The 18320-nt window shown below is 39.1% G+C and overlaps 1 protein-coding gene across 1 annotated transcript in view; it reads left to right on the top strand.

The window, feature by feature from the left end:
* The window catches only part of FBN1 (fibrillin 1), a 151414-nt gene that overhangs the window by 107458 nt on the left and 25636 nt on the right, over positions 1-18320 (top strand). The window contains exons 32-43 of the mRNA XM_065733896.1: positions 6487-6609; positions 7185-7307; positions 8729-8854; positions 10413-10535; positions 11142-11264; positions 12146-12310; positions 12710-12778; positions 12893-13018; positions 13195-13317; positions 13771-13929; positions 14799-14870; positions 17120-17245. Of these exons, the coding sequence (XP_065589968.1) occupies positions 6487-6609; positions 7185-7307; positions 8729-8854; positions 10413-10535; positions 11142-11264; positions 12146-12310; positions 12710-12778; positions 12893-13018; positions 13195-13317; positions 13771-13929; positions 14799-14870; positions 17120-17245 (1458 nt within the window). The remainder of the gene's footprint in view (positions 1-6486; positions 6610-7184; positions 7308-8728; positions 8855-10412; positions 10536-11141; positions 11265-12145; positions 12311-12709; positions 12779-12892; positions 13019-13194; positions 13318-13770; positions 13930-14798; positions 14871-17119; positions 17246-18320) is intronic.

The raw sequence follows: 18320 nt of genomic DNA, 5'->3' as shown, positions 1-18320 counted from the left end.
TCACATTTGCATGGCCTTAGTTATCAGAGTGGAATTTCCTACTCTCAGGTAAAGGGGCTCATGAGAGCATCTATCAAGACTTCTTCTGGAGTTACCCTACCAGCAACACCTTGACCCCAGAGCTCAATTCTTGTCTTACAAAGAGATCAAAAGCATTCACAGCTTTTAGGAACTTCCATGAAAAAAAATTACAAAAATGTGTTTAATGGGAGGTTCTCCGTTTTGTGAGAACAACTAAATAACATCCTCTGGGTTCCATTACAGTTTTGTCTAAATATTTCATCTCCCTTGTCATTAGTGATTGTTTCCATTTTAACAAATAAACATGTTTTTTCCCCAATCATTTAACAGGATTCAGAATCCACCCGCTGACTTACATTCCCATCCCACACAGATGTTATTCGCCCCTCCTCCCTGGTTCTTACTAAGAATGTGGACTGAGTTCAGTAAAAAATATAAAATTAAAAATGTTTTATGCACAACTATACATCGTAAATGCAGGTTTCTAAGGCAAAGTGCTACAGATAGTTTAATTTCCATTCACAAAGCAAACTGTGACAAGACTGACGCAGAGCAGTTCATTTTAGATTTTTCTAGGCAGGCAGTGGTACATAGCCACTAGAGAAAAGACTGCAAGCTTTCCCCTATCCCAGTTCTAGACTGCTGAGTTTCATGACAAATTTCTCTGCTTTTTCTGTTAATAAAGTATCTGTGTGTTTGTGCAGAGATGAAATTCTGTATTGGCACTTGCATTTGCATTTAGTGATTCATCACCACTCTGGAGCGCTGCCTGTAAATTTGCAATATTTCACGGTTGATGTGAAGTCTTAACGTTCCTTGGTCTGATACTTGGACAGAGGAAAAAATTTTTCTCTGACTTGTCCCCTCCCATCCTTACCATAGAGCAGTGTGCTCCTAGTAGAGCTCTGCACGGACACACTTAAGGTTGGGTTGCTCTTCATAAGGTCAAACTGAGTGAGTGGAACATGGGGGGAGAAGTTGCCTGAGACATTCATCAGATTGAAACCAGAGATGATCAGATAGTTAGTTGGCCTTCTCCACAGTGTGCCCTTGAGATTGGAGAGCTGGGCCTGGTTTCTGCCCTGATGACTTCATGAGGGCTGTGCTGGTACTGTGTTGGGAAAGGCTGGTGGCAGGTGTACAACTATGGCCATAGTGAAGAAGCACTTTGGTGTTCAACTCTACTTGCTGTCACATGATAATGATAACTATAGAGTGCACACTATTCAGTACTTACATGGCTAAAAATAGCATAGCTAAAAAGATAAAGATACCTGATAAGGTGAAAAGGAAAGATAAGCCTCGTCATGTGCCCTCAGAAGTAGGTCCATAACTCCTATACAGTGTGCTTGTGTCTCTCTTTCTTGCCTTGGGCTTCTTGCCCTTCATAGTACATTGTGCTTCAGTCTGATGGCACAAGAGAATTCTGGTATCAGTGAAACACATGCATTTCCCGTTATGAATTTGGGAGCAGGCTGTATCAGGCCAAATAACAAAAAATTATAATGTTAGGATGTTGCCTGCCAAATGGGGGTATTACAGAAGGAGAGTATTGTGAGTAGGCATCAGTCCAGCAACAACATCCTGCGCCCCAAGATGGTGATGTAAGGCAAGAGCTGAACTGCCCCTTGTGAAATTCCAAATGGAACTCAAGGTGCAGTATGCTAAATAAAGGAGTGATTCCCAAACTAGAAAACTATCTTGCAGGCTTAGAGCTGGAATAGAGAAATTTTCCATATATGTTTTTACTCATTATGTTGCAGTGAGCACGAAGCTGAAATTCACAGTCTTCTCCTTTCCAAAAAGTATTCCCCTTTCATGGCTACTTTTACTCACCTGATTACATGGGCAGAATCCCAGAAGGAGGAAATGCCTTGTGACTTCCATCAGACGACTGGCCTGGTGGGAATTGGGTCCAGGCCTGAAATACCAGTGGAACGTCAGTGGAATAGAATGCACACATCTGCAAATAGTGCCAAAAAAAATTAAAAAGCCAGAAAACGCTTAAGGGATTTGCATAATTCTTGACAAGCAGCGCTAATTTATAAGTGGAGACTAAATTCACACTTTGCTAAGAATCCTTCTAGGCTACTGAGGAGAAAATGTACACAAAATACCTTGATGCCTCCATGTGCTCTGACGGATGTGTGAATTGTCATGGCTTGGGTTAGTGTTTCATCATGCTCTGTTCAAATACAGCATTTCCTCTGAGTTTGGAAGTTTCCAGAGTACAGGTGAGAATAAAGTGATATCTCTATGCTATTCTCTGGCCAATTTTTAATGATTCACTTGCAGACTGTATCCATGCAGATGCATTCAGTTGCCATATTTGCAAGCATAGTGCCAACACAACAGGTATATATGAAGCTTGCACTTCTGCTGCACATGCACAGCCCTAAAAACTTGTGCCTCTGTGATTAATGCAAGAGATGTTTTATTAATTGCCAAAGGCTTGAGAGAAAAAATATTTGTCCAGAGAGGAGAACTAAAGAAGCCAATAAAATAGGATGAGTGACTTTTTTTTTCCCCATAGTGCTTGGGATTGCTATGATGTCAGATCTGCATATTATTTATCATGCGTATTCTCATCTGTTGTAGGCAGACAACTCCCTTAGTATTAATGGGAGTTGTGCAATTACCAAGCTGAGAACATGTGTGCAACAGGACTGGGGCACAGTGGGACTGGCTGAGGATGCAGTGTCAGTCTTGGACTGGAATGTCTTTATTTTCTTTGGCTTGACACAGCTACATACTGGAGGCAGAAGTAGAAGGTTGATATAAATCAGTGACTCATTCTTTTAATCGTTAGTGAAAAGCCCACTTAAATCAATAGGAATAGGCCATCCTTGTGTTAAACGCTGTCCTGAGTAGCATTGTCATGTGTGCTCTTTGGGTCTTGATACCTTTACTCATACTGAGTAATGCCTTACTCTTCAAACAATTGCATGAAAAGAGTCGGAGCTATTTGAAGAGTAGTACTGTTTGTACTGCCATGCAGACAGCACAATCTGGACTCTTGCTCTTATTAAAGATATTTATGTTGTATTAATTTTTCCCCTGCAGAGCTCAACTTCTCCTTTTTCTTTCGTTCTGTGAAGTCATAATTCAATACTTATGGCAACATAAATCCATATTAAGCTCCAGTATAAGCAGGCATAAATTCCATTGATTTCACTGCTCCATTTACACAGGACCATGTTTGGTCTGAGATCTCTTCTGCCTTGGAAATAATTGCAGTGCAATAAATTTAGGCTTATACCTCAGCTGTGCAGTGAAAGAAGAGAATAGGGATTACAGCAATATAATGAGTGAGCTAAATACAGATAGATTTGAAAATAAGTAAAATCTGGGACAGAGCTAGTGATGGCATGTTATTATACCTCAATCAGCTTTCATCTAAACATATGACAGCTTTTCCACGCATCAATGAAATAATCCCTGCAACTTACCTCTAAAGGTAGATGGTATTAGAAAATATATCTTCATTCCCCATTTGATCTTTACCCAGGCAAAAAGCATTGAAATGGTTTTTTTTCTTCTTTTGTGTGTGTGTGGGTAAAAGCTAAAAAGGATTTCAGGATTTTTTTTGAAGCAAATGGAATGGCATTTCAGTGAGTGATATCTGAGAAAGTTGATCCCATTATAAATACCCCTGTTTGAATATACGCTTATGCTCACTACTTTCATCCTGCAGAAGATTCCAGGCCTTTTAGCATTTGTGTCAAATAGATGATGGGTGAGCAAGAAGCCTGGTGGGGGAAGGTGCTCAGCTCAGAAGCTGTGAGAAAGTGCAGCAATTTCTTTCTTTTCCACTGGGAGATATTAAGGGAGACTCTTGGGTGCAAGCTGTTAGTGAACCAGTGCAAAATGGGATGGAGTCACTTCATGTAGAATTGCAAATTGTTTTTAGATTGCCTTAAAATTGAGCCTGAATATGACTTCACTGTGGCGTAGCTATTGCATGCAATTTTCTGTTTGTGTTTGCTGGCGGTTTAGAAGAATTCTTGGCAGAAATATCTCGACTGACGATGATTTTTGTTGTTTTGTTGTGCTTCAAAGGGTATAAGGAAGCATGTGATTGTTTCAAAGCATCAAGTAATCAAATGCAGAGCAATCACAATGTTAGCTGAGGTTTAACAGTTTGGTTTTAAAAATCATGTAAAGGTTAACATATAGAGTTATGTTTTTTATGTCAATGTTATACCATAACTGACCTCTAGAAATTCCTTCTAGTCTTTCCCTTCAGTCCAAGCCAAAATTAGTGTTGTTTTTTTTTTCTTTCTGACCACCCTGAAGACTTTTCACAGACTCTAGTTTCCTGTTAGGATGATGTTGTCGGCATATGAGTTTCTCCATATGATGAAGGCAAATTTGCTCTGAGATTATCCGCTCCTGACGATTTTTACTTTTTTTTAAATTTTATTTTTAAAAGTAAGCATCCATTTGTATGTTTTCAAACTTGTTGGTGCAGTCAGCATTCATTAGTAGTAGATTCCAGCTGCAAGACCTAGATCAGTATCTGGACTTCAGTATTCAGATTATGGGAATACTCATGTCTGGAGTTTTGATTCAGAGCAGTGTCTTGTTTAGAAAAAAAACTTAGAAGAATAAGGTTAGATGCAGCTTTGCTACATAGACTTAAGCAATCGGTGTGTTTGGGTAATATCTGTACTTTAGAATTTGATTGTAGGATAAAATATACATGTTATCTGCTTCTCAGAGCTGCGTGTAGCTTTTGTGAAAAGACAGAAAATATATGTAGGGCATAAGAAAAGGACACTGAGCTTTACATCTAAGGAAGAGTGGGCAGAAAACCTAAGGGCTGTACAGGAAATAGCTAAGATCTTGTCTGGACACTCTCCCAATGGCTCCACTCTTTCCCTCTTTAAGGAGCTATTTGCTTTTAGTTACTACAGTAGGTGAGGTTTAAGTATTTGGGGCTAAGAACCCCAATGACTTTAACTGTTTGATGGCTCATCCCCTTTCTTAACTTCCTGAAAGGGATCTGAGCTGGATTTTTGTGTATGGAGGAAGGCATAGTTCATGTGATTATTTTCCCTTTCCATCAGCTTTGTACAAAATATCATGCTTGGGCTTCCTGTAGCAGCAAAGGCGTCTGGGAGCACTAAAAAAATAGATAAAAATATTAAGTGGTTTGATGTGAATTCTTGATGATTTACATCCTGTATGTTTGTAATGCAGTTAGAGCTTAGTGACAGAAAGCACTGTAAAATCCGTAGCTCAGATGTGTAAGAAAATTTCTGATGGGTTTGTTTTAGTTACCACTAGTAATTTCTGAAAACTTTGCCTTTGGGTTTATACATTCTCCAAGTACTTATACGGAACATTAATATTGTATTATGACAAGGAAGAGTAGAGTTCAGTTTGTTTGGTTTTTTTCTGTCTATACATTTTGACATTGCCAGAGAATGCCAGAGAATCAAAATAATGTGAAAAAAAGCAAATGTTCAAATAGAATGTGCTGGTGTGAATGTGTTATATTAAAGTTTGGATCACTTGCTGCCTGGTATCTCTAAGGATGAGGATGTTAACTTTTTTTTTTTTTTTACTGTGTTAATAAACTGCATGCCTGCTAATCTTTGCCTCCATCAGCTATTGTGTCAAATACAGTGATAGAGCCCATTCTCCACTTTCCACACAGTATCTGGCAAAGCAGAACCTGGCTTCGTTAACTTTCTGGGGACAATCCTAGGATTAGTTTGCAGGTGGTACCCAGCTGTTGTTCATCAGCGTCCTTGAAGATACCAGCAGGGAACATGGAAGTGCTGTTCCAGGAGTCTCTGTACAGCGGTCTCCTCTGAGACCTTTTAGCAAACCACACACTGCAGAGCCACCTGATTTACTCTCTGTGGACCCCAGGATGGACAGATGGGAAAGCTGTTGTCTTACACACACACACACATTTAGCTCTGCACTTGGGATGTGCCAGTAAGTTGTAGTGGTGGCTTGGAGTTGTCAAGGCAGCACAGGTCCTCAGCTCTTAGTCACCAAGTTTGACCCATAACCTATGGGAAAGTTGCTTGACAGACATGCATTCTTGGATGCTGAACGTCTACAGCGGTGATCTTTATGGTTGCTGATCCCATTCTTTCCAAAGGCTGTGTCCTCATCTTTGTGAATGCACCGCTTAGAAAAGGAAGAAAACCTATGCTACTTGTTTCCTCCTTAGCTGTAAAAAGCTTTGGAGTGAAATGCAGAAACACTGCTTTAAATACCTATCACAAAAATAGGTAAGTAGGGCAGCACGTATGAAACATGTTACGTGCTTCTTTGCTCTTCTTTGTAATTTTATTTCTCCTCTGCATCACTTTAAAATGTGACATTGTAAAGAAATGCTGACTTGCTTTCATGTTCACGTTCTCTTTCCTGAGAAATAACTGTATCAGTAGTCTGTCTGTAAGAAAGTTTGATCCATGAGCTCTTCAAACATCTCTGTGTTTACAGATATCAATGAGTGTGAAATTGGAGCCCATAACTGCGATAGACACGCCATTTGTACAAACACAGCAGGAAGTTTTAAATGTAGCTGCAGCGTCGGCTGGATTGGAAATGGTATCAAATGCACAGGTGAGAGTTGTATGCATCTGTATTTATTTGTAAGGTCTGATGAACACTGGAGCTCAGCAACTCTGGAAAAAAGAAGTCAAACCTACAAATTGAGAAGACAAGTGATTATCATGCTTGTTAGGTCAATTTGACATGATCCATTGGAGAGCAAGTTCTCTACCATGGTAACTGAAATCAACATTATCTCATGTTTGGCTTATGAAACAGTGGAAGTGGACTGGACCATGGAGAGAGACAGTGTGTCCTTCAGAGCAGCTTGTGGCTATAGGGAGACAGTGAGAGGTCTCAGTACTCCCTGTGAAAACGAGATATAACACAGAAGTTCTTAGCCTGAGGGTGCCCTGCAGCTTCCTCATTCTCACTTACCTTGTCAGACTGCTTTGCTGGGCTGTACATAAGTTGTGCCTGCTTCTCCAGTCAGATGGCTCCACATATGTGTAGGTTTTGTTATAGAGATGATTATTTTAAGTAGAAGTTCTGTGTGCCATATGCTATTTAAAGTGTGTATTTGTGCTGAGTTGGTTTTGCTTTGTTGACTAATGTTGCTTTTTTAAAAAATTATTATTATTTTAAAGATCTGGATGAGTGCTCCAATGGAACCCACATGTGTAGCCCACATGCTGACTGCAAGAATACAATGGGCTCTTACCGCTGCCTGTGTAAAGAAGGTTATACTGGGGATGGCTTCACTTGTACAGGTGAGCTTTCTTAGGAGTGAGAAAGGTACTATGCTCGAATACTCACCTGGCATTTATGCCTACTGGTATTAGAATTTAAACACAAATATCAGTGAATTAATATTTATGGTGTAAACTCTGTGTTTGTACTCAGAAGTCCCATTCAACTGGAATATTAAATGTCATTTCAAAGATTGTGTTGTATTAAGTCTGGTGCTCCCACATGTGGTTGCTATTTCAGAGGATAGCATTTAAGCTACAGCAAGTGCCCAAAATGACTGTAAGGTCTCCATCTTTGGAATTACTGGGAACTCAGCTGGTCAAGGCTGTGAGCAATCTGATCTAATTTTAAAATGAATCTTCTTTATGGCAGAGACTGGAACAGATGACCTCCAATGGTCCCTTACAACCAAAGTTAGTCTATGATTCAATATCATACAAAGAAGAAAAGAACCAGATTTGAAGTTATTCTTGAATGCCATCCTTCACTGTCTTGTAATTCATCTAAGTTGCCAAAACTTGAAGGATGCTGTGTATTATACCTGGTCTAAAGCAGTCACTTTTTTTCTGCAGATGAAATGAAAGTTTTTGTTGAGCTTTTCTTACTAGTAAATTGCAAATCATCAGTGCTTTATGAATGATGGTAGCTTTCCTGGCACCTGAGAAAATGGTTCCACAGGTTTAAGCCCAAATTTGAATCATTTCAACTTTAAAATAGACCCTGGGATTCCATCTTAATTGAGCCTCTGTAATGTAGGCTTGAATCTGTTTCATCTCTTTGGTGGCCATGTAGGTTGTGATGTATAAAATGTCAGCTAGAAAATAATGGGCACAACCTTTCTGAAGTGCAGTGATACCCAGTACTACCAAGACTGCCTTTCTGAACTGTTAAACTGCAATTTGATTTTGACGGTATTTTCACCTCAGTGCCATTTTACTAGTGTTTTCTGTTTGGCCTATAGACCACCTGTTACTGTATCTTTGTTGGTTGCACTGTAAACCTTTCATCTCTATTGCTGCCACTAGGTTTTTCTGTAATAGAAATGATAACAATAATAAAACTCAATGTGCTCATTCTGAATCTAAATGCAACTCTGTGTACTGCCTCCAATTTCTGATAACCGTAGCTACTTCAGCAGTCTGCCCTCTTGCTGAATTTGTTCTTTATTAGAAGCTGCATGTAGAAAATGTAGAAAATATACCACGCTGTTGCAAGTAATAGCTTCTGCACAAAAATATATTGTTATATATTATAACTATATTGACTATAGTTATATGTTATAACTATATTGACTATAGTTATATGTTATAACTATATTGACTATAGTTTCTTCTGCATGTACAGAATTGTTTGAATCCTTGAACACTGCATACTGTAGCTGAAACAAATGTTGTAGAGAAGACTGTTTACTGTAAACCCGCAATTTCTCTTTCATTTACAGACCTAGATGAATGCTCAGAAAACTTGAATCTCTGTGAAAATGGGCAGTGCCTCAATGCCCCAGGAGGATATCGCTGTGAATGTGATATGGGATTTTTGCCAAGTCTGGATGGGAAAGCATGTGAAGGTAATTCTCCACAAGCTTTGAACAACACTCAACAAACTCTGCCTTAATATTATGTCTGAAAAATCTTGCAATCGATTGCAGTTGTGTTTTTGTTGAGAACTGCCTGAACATTGTCAATAGTTGCTTTTTCCTGTTTGTAGTCATATAAACAGAAAATGTTCTCTGGTGCTTATTATGGGTCTTCATTTACCTGCTGTATAGAGAGAAAAGGTTTTTGGAGATATCTTACCACATATTATTTGTGGTGTGACTGGTGATCCAAATGGCATGGTCAGCAGCTGTTTCATCTTGCTTAGTTTGCAAACAGTTCTTTATTTTATTCATTACAATTAAGCAGGAAAAGCTGTTATTTTGGTGTTGTGTATATGAAGCTGAAAAGCGCTGGTTTGGTAGTTAACACAGTGATCCTGCTTTGAGGGCTTCTGACATGCAGAATCAACCAAGCTGAAGCCTTTCAGAAAGTTTTTGTACTGTTTTGAAAGTAATTTGTCACTTACCTGTCTACCAGGCTTTCATAAGAGCTTTGTGTTTGAAAAGATTCACAAAAAATAAGAAACAACAAATGATATATGTTGCCAGTACAATTAAGGTCATGTATTCAATAGTAACATTTTCAATCCACAGTTTGTGTGGCACTTAGTTAAGTCAGTTCAGAAGCAGCAGCCATATCATCTGACAATACTAATAACTCTAAGGACTTATGTTTGATGGTGTTCATAAGTACACTACTATTAATAGGATTTTTCCCCCCAGAAGTGTTCTGAGCATTATTTTAAGTACTCCACCAAGAAAGATAATTTATGAGTGTGAATTTTGGTGTAAACTAAAACAATATTAGGTTTCATAGTCCTTCATGCAACAATTTACTCTAGAAAGCTTTTAGCTAACTTTAAATAACTTAAATAGAGCCTAACTCCCGTTGCTAAAACAGACTATCCTGGATGTCTCAGATGTGCACACTAAATGCAGTATTTTAAGGTTATTTGTAAATGCTCTTCTTTTTGTTGTATCAAGTTAGCTGTTCTTTGTGCAGTGCATACAGCATTCCTTAAATACTGCCTTGGATACGATGATTTGGACAAACAGCACAAAAGTGAGCTCCAGATGCCAAACTCGGAATCTGTCAAATGCAGGAACTTGAATATTAGCATTCACTTTTGTGCCCAAATTGTTGTTTTTTGACGCTTTAAATTTTGTTTTGCTAAAGTCCTGCTTTCTGGAGATGGCTGCTGATTTAGGACAGACTCCATTTTTAAAGCTTATTTCCTGCCATGTTTAATTTTGCTAGTTGTCAGGTTAGCCCACTAATAAGTTCAAATTGTTCCTGGCATGGCTTCTTGTGGCACTGAAAGGAGCCTTTTGCCAAAAACAAAGGCTATGAATTAGGTTACTTAGGCCTCAGATGTTAATCTTGCATGTTATTTTTGCTGGTCTTACACAGTGTACAGGAGCAGTTGGCTTCCAGATACGTGTTTTTGGAACCTTTTTTGTAGTTTCCTGTACCTGTATTGAAAAGTCAAAGAAAATTCATATTTTACCCCTCCTGTTTCTCTGTCAGATATTGATGAGTGCTCACTTCCTAACATCTGTGTCTACGGAACTTGTCATAACCTTCCTGGACTTTTCCGATGCGAGTGTGAAGTGGGCTATGAGTTGGACAGAAGTGGCGGTAATTGCACAGGTAGAGATGGTTTTGAACAGCATGCTTTTTAACCTTCTGTTAGTGTTAGAATCAACTCCATAGGAAATTCTATTACAAATCTATACATATCAGTCCAGATATAAGGAAAATGCACCCTTCCCTACTGTATAGAATGGTCAGAAAAGTCAGTGGGGACTGTACTCAAATGGAGACTAGTGGTCTTCTCCACACTGCTCTCTCATTCTTTGTCAGCCTCTGATATCACATTGAATTAAGGAAAGAACGAAATACAGCAAAGGTAACAGTTCTACCTGTTCGCATCTTCCAGTCAGAGGTGTGTTGTGCCCTGTAGTTTCTATTCACAGTACTGTATCATAAGCTATGAGCTTGTTACTTAGTTTTTCCCTAAGTATTTCTGAATTTTATATGTGAATTCATAGATTGTATTTCCACTTTTTTTTTCCCAGTGCAATGAAGAATTGATTTCAGATTAGTGTTATACTTGTGAAGCGTGTGTGTGCATTTTAAAGCTTCTTGGAAATCCTACTTCAGAACTAATGGATTTATGGTGGTCAACATATGGTATTTGATACACTGATAGTGTCCTTGTGTATTTACTTACTTCCTGCTGTTTTTTTCTCGCAGATGTTAATGAATGTGCAGATCCCACAACCTGCATTAGTGGTACATGTGTCAATACTGCTGGGAGTTACACCTGTGAATGCCCTCCAGATTTTGAGCTGAATCCCACCCGTGTTGGCTGTGTTGGTAAGGGACCACTCATCGTATTCATTAACAAGGGAAGTTGCACAGAGAGGCTGTAAGACTTAATTATTTAACAATAAAGTTCATGGTCGTGAAAGAGGGCTAGAGCAAACTCCAACTCTCACCCCACTGCCCTTGGCTTTAGAAGTTCCGATAGTGCAATGAGAATATGTCCGCAGTGATGTAGCATGCCAGCAGTGCCTTGCTGCCAGGACCAACCCCTTGGGGCTTGCTACAGCTGTCCGCAATTTACAGCAGGCATGAGGCAATTTCAAATTTCAACAAGCTTAAACCAACATCCAGCTGGCCCCAAGATGGCAGGGAAATGAAGCTGTGGCACAAAGCCACTCATGCTCTTGTAGTATTGAGTGTCGCTTGGCTAGATGTAGCTTTCATGGCCGATGGAAGTGCTCTTGTATTAGACTCCAACTGCTTGGTACTCTTTTGATATTTTTTGGCTTTTATTTGTCTAAGTGGGCATAGGGATGCTAAAAAAAAATCAAATATATTTATAATTTCTAATGTGTAGATGTTTTCATTCTGTTTAACCTCGAAGAGAGAAGAAAGCAGTATTTTTCTAGACCTGTAAGGATGTACAAACTTGGGTGACAATGTAAATCAAAACGAAAAAGGCCTGGCTGAACTGCCCCTGGTCATATTGAATAAATCCCCTACTTCGTGAGAAGTTCAACAGAGCGAAGAGATGGGGCAGCTCTGACCTATCTAATAGGGAAGAGCTGGGTCCTCTTGAACAACACAAGTTACTTTGCTTGGATTTCCTACAGGAAAGGAGGGCTTTCTGAGGGCACACTTATCATGAGATATTGTTTTTTACTTGTGTTCTCCTCTGGTAATGTGTTTGTTTTTATGTGCATTCTGAATAGATACACGATCTGGCAACTGTTACCTGGACATTAAAACTCGTGGAGATAATGGTGGCACCTTCTGCAGCAATGAGATTGGAGTGGGTGTTTCTAAAGCTTCCTGTTGCTGCTCCCTGGGCAGAGCTTGGGGAGTTCCCTGTGAACAGTGCCCATCTGTGAACACAAGTAAGTCAGCTTTCCTGGGCTGGAGTTAACAGTAAATCTTTTTTTGTTTTGTGTTGTTTTTCTAATTTAGCCAGGTAACTCAAGTAAAGGTGTGATCGTTTATTGTATACATGCAGGGAAGAGGTTTCTGAAGAACCTCATCACTATTAATCAGAAGTTTTACTAGCTTTTCAAAAAGATTATCTATTAAGAATACTATTATTACTTTTCTGTATTTATTCTACTACACAAAGCACTTGACATTACAAAATGGAATACCAGCTGTAAAACTCAATGTTGATATCTGGTTACCTAGTATCTCTACATTTACATTTTTCTGTAATAATTTAACTAATTTTCAAAGATAATTATGCTGATTGTTTCTACTATTGCAGATTCATAATTCTATTTTGCTTTCAGCTGAGTATAAGGTTCTTTGCCCTGGAGGAGAAGGATTCCGACCAAACCCTATTACAGTTATATTAGAGGGTAATGTTTACATTTTTGTATTTTTACATATCTAAAACCATGGAACTCTTCAGTGAGTGTTGTTTTTCAAGGAAAAGCATCAATAAGATAACGTCCATGAATTTGTTTGAACAGATATTGATGAATGTCAAGAACTGCCTGGGCTCTGCCAAGGAGGAAAATGTATTAATACATTTGGTAGCTTCCAGTGTCAGTGTCCATCAGGGTACTATCTGAATGAGGAGACTCGAGTGTGTGATGGTAGGTAGCATTAACTGTTCTTCTGCTTTTGTTTGTATGAAATGATGAAAAATCAACATGTAGCAGAATTGATCTCTCCTTGAAAATGAACCTTAGGTGTTGCTGAGATATTTTTGTTCTTGGAAGCACAATGATAAAATTGCTGTGGCCACTCACTGCCTTTTTTCCTCTTCTAGATGTGAATGAGTGTGATACACCTGGCATTTGTGGACCTGGCACGTGTTACAATACTGTTGGGAACTACACCTGCATCTGTCCTCCTGATTACATGCAAGTCAACGGAGGGAACAACTGTATGGGTATGTAGAGTTATTTTAAGCTTTTTCTTCGTGCTTTGGGCCAGGGCTGTAGCTGGCATAAATAAAAAATTATTCCTCAAATTTAGTTATAGGAGAGTTTACTGAACAAAATATCCTAGCTTCTTTCATGAGTTTTATTGCATAAATCATGGTAAATCACTTTTATTAGTTTTTCTTAATATCTCATCAGAATTACTCCTTTGATTTGATATTTATATGTCCATTCCTTCCAGTTTTTGCCTCAGCTTTTCAGTTAAAAGGTGATTACTAAAACTAGAAATATTGTAAGAACATATGCAGTAGTTTACAGTGCCACAGCATCTACTAGACGGGCATCTAAAAAGTACATACACAAAGGAGGTAGCTCCTAAACCGTTCAGGTTCATCATCATCCATAAGAATTGTTAATGCATTGTCCTTTGGTTTTCTTCTGTTGTGTTTTCATTTTTACAGATATGAGAAGAAGTCTATGCTACAGAAATTACTATGCTGACAATCAAACCTGTGATGGCGAGCTACTCTTTAATATGACCAAGAAAATGTGCTGCTGTTCATACAACATTGGACGTGCATGGAATAAACCTTGTGAACAGTGTCCTATCCCTAGCACCGGTACTTTTTTTTTCTCATTGCAAAGCTATGAGAAAACTCTAGTAAGATGTTTACTATTAGCAGGTGTAATGTTGGTAGGGAAAGAGATGTGTGCAGACTGCTGGGCCTTGCATGTCTCCTTTGTGACAGTTTCCCTGTGTGAGAGACTTCATGCTGTACAGTTTGATCTGCCTCTTTTCAAATGCCTATTGGTCAAGGCATACTGAAGCACGGACGAGGCTGGCACTGCTCCAACAAATACTGTGTGTGCTGCACTGTGCCCTGACTGCTGTTTGCCATAAGGGGCCTTTCTGTTCACCATGAATTTACAGATATATTTCAGTTTCTTCTGAGAATGATGTGTATGGAGCAGCTACATATAAGATGTAGCAGTTTCTGGACAAATTGTGTGGGCATACAGGAAGCCTCCACACTGGGTATGACTGCATAGTTGAGCCTGGGGCTTCCTATTCTGTTTTGAGTTGGTTTGCTTCAAGAACAAACTTTCTAGACAATTAATTGGATAACTTCCAACTTATGGTTCAGATTTTTAAAGTCAGATCTGACTTGTACACAGAAAATGTAATGCAGAGATAAGCATATGCACAGGAAAACCAGGATGTGAGCCCAAGTCCTCTGCATCTTTGTATACGCTATTCTCAGTGGCCTTTGAATGAGAACCTGTGTGTGTACTGAGTACATCACAGGGTGAGCCCTGGAGGTCTGCATGCTTCTGTGTGCTCTGTAGGTGCTGAAAAGCTCAATAAGAAAATTCTTAGGCAAAAGGTATAGTGAATTTTTGACTTTAGATTAAGGATATACTGGATTTTTGGCTGTTGATTAACTCTAAATATGCTTTGTTGTCCTGCTGCTTTGTTTTCCTGTTGCAGATGAGTTTTCCACACTCTGTGGAAGTCAAAGGCCTGGCTTCTTCATTGACATTTACACAGGATTACCAGTTGGTGAGTTGTGATTTCTATTCTGAACTAAATTCTGTACTACCTCTGACCAAGGAAGAGAGGAAGCTGATTTTTCCAATTATTTATTTCAGACAGTGTAATGGAGTTGAGCCTTCCATCTAGCTCTGAATCTACAAGCTTTCTGTATAGCTCCTCCTAGCTGGCAGCAGTGATTATCACTGCTTGTTATTAAGGCAAAATAAAGCTCTGAAGAAATTGTCATCAGGCCTACATGAGCAGGGCACAGATTAGCAAGCATGCAAGAACTGGGAGTAAGGCCAATCAGCATTTGGTCTGGGTAGAATTAGGAGTCTTTCCCTGAGACTAAAGCACAGATTTAATTTGACATTTCACACCAGTCCCCAAGTGTATTGGTTTGACACAAAAATCCTTTTTTCTGTTTAACTGGAATATTTCTCACATGTGTTATTGTGTATAACTTTTGAATGGTGAGTAACAAATTGCAAAACAAAAAGAGGGAGAGAATGAGAAATTCAAAGACAAGGATCTGAGTAAATCCCTACTGGGACTCCATTTTGCTTTTATTCACGGAAGAATGCAAATAAGAAGCAGATAATGTGCCCTTTAACAAACAGAGGCAATATATAGACAGCAATCAGGTGCTTTAAGCTGTTGCTGTGATGAAGTGTTCAGCTAGTTAGATGAAAGTATTTCTAGTTAAAGTAGAGAATGTCTTCTTTTAAAGAAGTTTCTGAAATATACAGTATTTATGATTTACCAGGCTTGTTTCTTACAAGCAAAGTTTCCACTTCTCATTGTTCGCATTAGCCCAGGTTATTATCAGTTGGGTCATTCATCAGCAAAAGGCAAGCAGCACTAAGGTTTTACCTGAGCATCTATTCAGAATCATGGGAATCTATGTTCAGCCATGTAAACTCAAAGGGATGTAGCACTGCAGAGAGACCTTGGATCACCCTAACATGCATAAGTAAAAATTGCAGCTGCAACAGCGTGTGTGCCAGGAGCATTGCAGTCAGCACTCTGCCCCACCACGCCACAGAGCAGTGCATGTGCAGGAGTCAACTGAAACAACAGGGCCGACCCAGGGAGGTCACTAACACATTCCAGAGCAGCACTGTGGTGAGAGTGGTGCACACACAGCTCTACATCGTGCAGCCATAGGCTTTCCCTGGTGCTCTGGCATCTTGGTGTCAGTAGGTTGCAGTGTTCATCCTGATGCTTTTGCTGATCATCTCTTGGTGTCTGTTACATCTGTAGGCACTGAGCATGAGAACAAGATAGCATATGCTTTGCAGGGACAGCACTCTGTGTACTTTGTAATATTTGGTCACAGTTTTTACATTTTATTCATCTGTTGTTTGGATCAACGTTCTATATACCTACCCCAGGTGATTGTTTCAGAGAGGGAAGTAGTCTACTAATCCCTATTTTTAATCAGAGGACTCAAATGAAGTAATAAAAAAAAAGGGGGGGGGGGGGCGGGAAATGACATTTTAGCTGGTTAAAACTCACATTAGCTGCTCATTCCCCACTGTATTCTGTCTCATGTACAGTAGTAATGTCACAGTTTTTACTAAGAGGAAAGGTTCTGGGGAAGTCTCTGTTTCCGATTGTCAGAATACGTAAGGTAATTAACTTAAGAACCCAATAGGCAGGACATATATAATTGAAATAACAGCTGTTTTTTTTCTGCCAGAACTGATTATTTAAACCAGGTATATATAGAACACTGGCAGACCCTGGCCGCCTGGCTTAATCAATCTCATTAATAGCATGTTGGCATCACTTCAAATGTTACCTGGCATCAGCACTCCCAAACTGTTACAGAAATACATGGTTATTACCCAGATTAGCAAGGGTAAAACAATGCAAAGTGAGTTCTGATCACTGCTTGCATTCAATTCTCCTGTATTAAAACAAAGGCAGTTACATTCTCTCCAGTCAGCTCTTCCCAGTAACCCCATTTCAGCACTCAGAATGGATGAGCAGGTTCATCAGGGCTGTGGATGGGAGAGATGAGGAAGGATGCATAGTACCTTCTGCCTTCCCATGAGGCAGGATAGAGCTGGGCTACAGTGAAGAGTTCTTGAGGAAACAAGACATTTCTGCATTTCCATGATTTGGGAAAGCTCACTGTCCATTGCAGTTGGGAATGCTTTGATGCTCACGTATGTTTGATAATTTTGGGAAGGATAAATGCAAGATGTATTATGTGACAAAGAATTTCATGGAGTGCCATTTACAAGAATTAAAATAATTTCTTATTGCAGATATTGACGAATGCAGAGAGATTCCTGGAGTGTGTGAAAATGGGATCTGTATAAACATGGTTGGCAGCTTCCGATGCGAGTGTCCTGTGGGCTTCTTCTACAATGACAAGCTACTGATCTGTGAAGGTAGAATGCTGATCTCATTCAGAGGAATTTTGTTTCACCTGCTGACAATTCAGGCAGTGGCAAATATGATATGTTTGCAAGTTACTCTTAAAAAAGGAAATGCTGGTCTCAGTGTAATAGGTCTACATAATTTTTGAATTTTTGACTTTTTGAATTTTTTTGCATGGAAAATACCAGATTTTTCATCAGACATCTCAGGCCTTGAAGGAGCATGAATCAGCAGTCATGGGAAGAAACACTGTTTTTCACATTTGACAGTAAAGCCAAGAAAAAAAAAAGTTGTCTTGATTCAGATCAATTATTCAGTCTTGATTCAGAATAATTATTGTACTCCAAGGTATTTTTTTCTTATGGAACAAAGATTTCTGTAAATAGTGAAAACACATGATAGCTGATTTGCCAATTTAAACACTTTCTAATATTGTTTCATGAAGAAACTGAAGACAATAATATGAGTTCTTTAATTCCCTGGAATGCTTTATGACTGCTGACAAAATGGGTACTGTTGAGCATAGTAGCGAGGAGCTTCAAATACAAGCATCTTCTGTACACACCTTCTAACTTGAACCATAGTTAGATTTCTAGGGAATTAAAGTTCTGTATTTAATTTGAAAACCCAAATGAAAATGAGGGTTGTACTGACTTTGACCCAAGTCTGAATCAGTTCAGGGGATATCTGCTGGGCCTTCCAAAGCTGTGCATGCTGTGTAATGAGAATAAAATTGCACTTAAGTATGGTACTCCTCCCCCACTTTTTTTTTTTCTCTTCCAGAGTAAGGTTGATTTATTGCAGTCAGTATCCACTATTAAAATGCAATTGTGAGTCACCTCTCTTACACTGCATATTTCTCTAAGAAGATGATTTTACAGTTATCTCTTGGCTGTATCGTCTTCTCTATAAAATGCTTCATCTCCCTTCCATATTCAGGGAACCAGGGAGCTGGCAGCAATCCATCTGCAGTAGAACTGCTTCTGTGAATCCATCTTCAAAACCTATAAACAAATCCAGTTCTAATGCTTTATTATCAAACCTTGTCTAACACTTTGTGTAACTGACTTTTTCTGTCAGACAGAT

Source organism: Cyrtonyx montezumae, unplaced genomic scaffold, assembly GCF_038088225.1.
Source record: "Cyrtonyx montezumae isolate F1298 unplaced genomic scaffold, pur_monq_1.0 scaffold_17, whole genome shotgun sequence".
Classification (NCBI taxonomy): Eukaryota; Metazoa; Chordata; class Aves; order Galliformes; family Odontophoridae; genus Cyrtonyx; species Cyrtonyx montezumae.
Note: the sequence above shows the minus strand (reverse complement) of the source record. Positions and strands in the feature narration are given on the sequence as shown.